This window comes from Clarias gariepinus, chromosome 4 (assembly GCF_024256425.1).
Source record: "Clarias gariepinus isolate MV-2021 ecotype Netherlands chromosome 4, CGAR_prim_01v2, whole genome shotgun sequence".
Taxonomy (NCBI): Eukaryota; Metazoa; Chordata; class Actinopteri; order Siluriformes; family Clariidae; genus Clarias; species Clarias gariepinus.
This window is the reverse complement of record NC_071103.1, coordinates 102766-107500: the sequence shown is the minus strand read 5'-3', so window position 1 is coordinate 107500 and position 4735 is coordinate 102766. Positions and strand designations below refer to the sequence as shown.

The 4735-nt window shown below is 43.2% G+C and overlaps 1 protein-coding gene across 4 annotated transcripts in view; it reads left to right on the top strand.

Moving 5' to 3' along the window:
- khdc4 (KH domain containing 4, pre-mRNA splicing factor) overlaps positions 1-1704 on the top strand; it is an 18859-nt gene extending 17155 nt beyond the window's left edge. For 2 of the 4 annotated variants that reach the window (XM_053494905.1, XM_053494904.1), the window contains exons 12-13: positions 513-598; positions 1057-1704. In XM_053494905.1, coding sequence (XP_053350880.1) covers positions 513-598; positions 1057-1265 — 295 coding nt within the window. In that variant the 3' untranslated portion in view covers positions 1266-1704. The other 2 variants (XR_008357946.1, XM_053494906.1) reach the window with 2 other exon arrangements.
- The last annotated feature ends 3031 nt before the right edge of the window (positions 1705-4735 follow it).

Genomic DNA, 4735 nt, shown 5'->3' with positions numbered 1-4735 from the left:
AGAGAGACGGGAGTAAGTAAGGACAGAGAGACGGGAGGGAGTTTGGACGGAGAGACGGGAGGGAGTTTGGACAGAGAGACGGGAGAGAGTTTGGACAGAGAGACGGAAGGGAGTTTGGACAGAGAGACGAAGTGAGTAAGGACAGAGAGACTAAGTGAGTAAGGACAGAGAGACGGAAGGGAGTTTGGACGGAGAGACGGGAGGGAGTAAGGACGGAGAGACGGGAGGGAGTAAGGACGGAGAGACGGGAGGGAGTAAGGACGGAGAGACGGGAGGGAGTTTGGACGGAGAGACGGGAGGGAGTTTGGACGGAGAGACGGGAGGGAGTAAGGACGGAGAGACGGGAGGGAGTAAGGACGGAGAGACGGGAGGGAGTAAGGACAGAGAGACGGAATAGAGACAGGAGTAAGTAAGACAGGAGAAAGGCCGAGAGACAGGAGTGAGATAAATAATCGATGCGTGTGGAGAGAGACAGATGGACTATAATATAGACCTCCATCTTTGTACCCCAGTAGGCAGATGATGCCCCCTCTAGCCCCACCTCCGAGCAGTACAGTGAGAGAGCAGAACAGTCAAGAGAGATTGCGCAGCTCCCTGGGTAAGACACACACACAGACCACATATCTCAGATACTAGCAGATTAAGGCGTTGTTTGTTGTGGACTTACAGACGCCCCTTCTCCCTCTCTGATTGGCTGGTGGATGTGTCAGCCCCTCCCCCTCTCTAAAGGATGGCTCGTGCGCGCTTGTGTGTGTAGACGTGAGGCTAACCGTGCTCTCTCTTCTGTTTGTGTGTTTTCTCTCTCTCTCTTTGTGTTTCTCTGTTTCATGACCCGTGGGGTGACGTGGTGGGGGTGGGGTCACCTTCCCTTGCACTTCCTGACTGGATGGCTGCATCGCTGTCGCCCCACCAACTGACCAATGAAAACCTTCTTCATTCCACACCACTGCTGATGGTCAACACTGTGTGTGTGTGTGTTGCATTGAATATTTGCTGCTATGTGGGCTGGTTCTCTCTCTCTCTCTCTCCCTGTCTCCCCCCCCCCGTCTCTCTCAGCTCCTCAGGTAAAGCGCGTCAGGACGGGGTTGGTATCGTACTCTGGCGATTCTTCTGATGAAGAGGAGGAGCTTTTGTCGCAGAAAGTGGGTGAGGCCAGTGTGGTTGGCTCCTCCCCTTCATCATGGGCTGCAGGGACATTCAGGTGCCCAGCCCCCTCTCAGCCACACCCAAAAACTCAGTCAGTTCCTTTCTGGATGGCGCCATGAGAGGAAGGTGTAATGTGCGCGTGCACACACATACACACAAACACACCCTGCCTTTGATGAGGTTCCCTGGGCAGAGTTCAAGTTATGTTTTATCAGCCAATTGTAAATTTAATCATGTTATTAATAACTTTTTTTCTCTAGATTTATAAACACAGCAGTGCTGTAATGGCGTTGCTGTAATTCTGATTGGTTGATCAAACGTAACAAAAACACAGCTCCATGTTTATTGACCCAGAGACATCTGTAACATGGCAACATCCTCATCCACACACACACACACTTTTCGGTGTTCTTCTCTGCCCTTTGCTACTTTGTGAGCACCAGTCTGATTCATTGATGTGACAGGAAGTGTATTAATGGACAGCAAGTGATCTACAGATGTAATATAATGAACTGAACATCTTTGTGTTTTGCTTAAAATAAACACTTTCGTCCAACACCTGATTGGTTATTTCTGCGTATGGTAAACACATTGTGTTTCCTGTTGTTGTACTTGAATAACAGACTTTGATGTACACCACACACACACAGTGTTTTGTTGGCCATGCAGGGAATGAGGGTGGGACAAAAGAGTGTCAAGGTAGTTTTAAAGGGTGGATTTTTGTTGGCTGAAACGAAATGTTGTTGAATCCTTAAAACGCAGAGCATTTTAGGCATTTGTTGCATTACTTTGTTTTAATAAATATATGAGATCAGAGATAGTATAGAGTGATTTTCTTTTTTTACCACAACCTGGGCAATATGATGAACTGAATTTAATTTTAACTAAATATACTAACTAATAACAATGTGTTTAAAAACAAAAAATACTATATATATATATATATATATATATATATATATATATATGAGGAATGCAACTGAAAAGCTTACAATACCGGTCTCCCATCCAAGTACTAACCAGGCCCGAGCCTGCTCTCAGACTGGTATGGCCGTAAGTGAAAGCTGGTTTGAAGGGAGGTCTTTTTTTTTTAACAATTCCAAAGGAGTTTTTAAAGATTAAAAAAATACTAATAAAACTATATGAGGAATACAACTGAAAAGCTTACAGCACCTGGTCAATTCATTTAAATTTTATTTGTTATTTGTATAGCGCTTTTAACTATTGCCATTGTTGCAAAACAGCTTTACATAATCAAAAGAATTATTTTAAGTTTGTATGAAATGTGTTTAAATCAAAATGGTCAGTTTGTCCCTGGTGAACAAGCCGAGGGCGACAGTGGCAAAGAAAAACTCCCTGAGATGGTAATAAGAAGAAACCTTGAGAGGAACCAGACTCAACAGGGAACCCATCCTCATCTGGGTGAAACAGAAAGCATGAATTTATCTACATTTATATTGTGTTAGGTGGCAGGCGGTTCAGCTATAACAGTTACTTTACTGTTATATATACTGTTACTATAACATGTCAATTAATGTTTATATGAAGTTCAGGTAGTCATTGGAGGCTCAGGTAGACTTGTAGGAAATTCCAGTTCTGAACTATCAAAGAGAAACAGCTGTCAACATCAGTCGAGGGCAGAACTGTCTTCATAGTAGAGTAAAACCGTCCCCAGACACCAGACGCATCCCAAATACAACATTCATGTGACGAGATCTCCAACCAGAAGCAGGGCACCAGAATGGGTCTGACCTACACGGGAGGAGCTGGTCAATGGCGTGAAGAGAGTTGGGACTATCGTTTCCAAGGTTACTATCAGTAATACACTGAGACGTCATGGTTTAAAATCTCGCATAGCACAAAAGGTTCCCCTACTAAAGACAGCCCATGTCCAGGCCCGTCTGAAGTTTGCCAGAGACCAACTGGATGATCCAGAGCAGTCATGGGAGGAAGTCCTGTGGTCAGATAAAACCAAAGTAGAACTTTTTGGTCTTATCATTCTTTTTCCTCCAAACATGGCGAATGGAGTTAAGTATTATCCCAATAATACCATGCCTAGCCAGTCTCCAGACCTAACTCCCATGAAAGTTACCGTGAAAGTTTCGTGTTTGTATCAGCGTTTAAATTTTATAGCTTTTCTGTTCATATAATAATAATTTTAATAGGGACTATTTTTTGTTAAGTTTTTTGTACTATTGGACTTCACTTTTTTTTTTTAGCTTTTTTGAGGACGCGCAAGTTTCTTTGTCTAAGAACAACAAACGGAATTCAGCTCAGTACAACTTAACTTTGACTCAGGTACGATATAATGGATATTATTCAGCTTGTCCAGTGTGTTGAGTGCAGGATGTTGAGACATTCTTCCTTCATTGTTAGTGGTAATTTTACTTGTGATAGATGTGTGTTAGTGAGCACTCTGACGGAGAAGATATCAGTGTTAGAGGAGCGCATCCAGACTTTAGAGAGTGTGAGAGCAGCGTTATTCCCGTAGCGGAAAGTCAGAGCATTAATGTCCATACTGGACTTAGTAGGAGTAAATCAGTGTGTAGTAGGACCCACTTATAAAGCAGGTCACAATTAAGACTTAATAATATTCTTCGGATTAATAATAAGAAATTTATTTACAAGTCCATTGTCTGAAGCTATATCAGATCACTATCTTGTCCCAATTTAAGTGTGTCACAGTAATAAAGTACAGACAGCGCCGCGCTACCGTATTAAACGTACATTCACATCAACTACCACACAGAGTTTTATCAGTAATCTCCCAGAGTTATCAACTTTGATTAGATCACCGTCTGACCCCACAGAACTCGATCAGGCGACTGAATATTTAGAGTCGACGTTCCGTTATACCTTAGATAATGTAGCTCCAGTTAAAAGAAAAATTATTAAAGATAAGAAACTTGCTCCCTGGTATAACGATCACACACGCACTTTAAAACACACCACTCGGAAATTAGAACGTAAATGGCGTCAAACTTGAGGAGCGATCCTAGGGAAGAGGACGCTGGCGCTCGCTGTTCGCCGCTTTTCCTGCTGCTGTTTTTATTTTTATGCTGCTGTTTTTATTTTTACGCAGAGTATTTTAGTAACCTGGAGGCAGTTTTTTTAACCCTAGTTTTTTACCTTTGTCAGCGCTGCTAAGATGTTGTGTGACTCCTTGGACGTCCACTCTGTGGTCTCGATACACTGGAGTTTTTTTAGCCTGGTTTTCGCTGCTTCTGCAGTTATTTGGCTGCTAGCTTGTTTTGCTAGTTTTCCGGCGACCGGCATAAAACTAAAATACACCATCCCGCAGTTGTTAAGTCATAACAATTATTCCATTCCAACGTGCATTGCAGCCATAAAGGAACTCGGACTTCTGCGCTGACCGCGTTATGTCCACAGAAGTTCTCAGCGAACGTTTGTTTACCATAAACATAGCTGTTCTGCTTCATCCATTCCATCTCTGTGGACCGCTGTCGCTCATCAAACACGTCATCAGAGCGATGTTACTCCAGGTGCTTGTAGCATAGGAAACACACGAGATTTCTGTCAGACAGCTTCGAAAAATTTTCTGAGGATGCTATCCACCAAGCAGGACAGA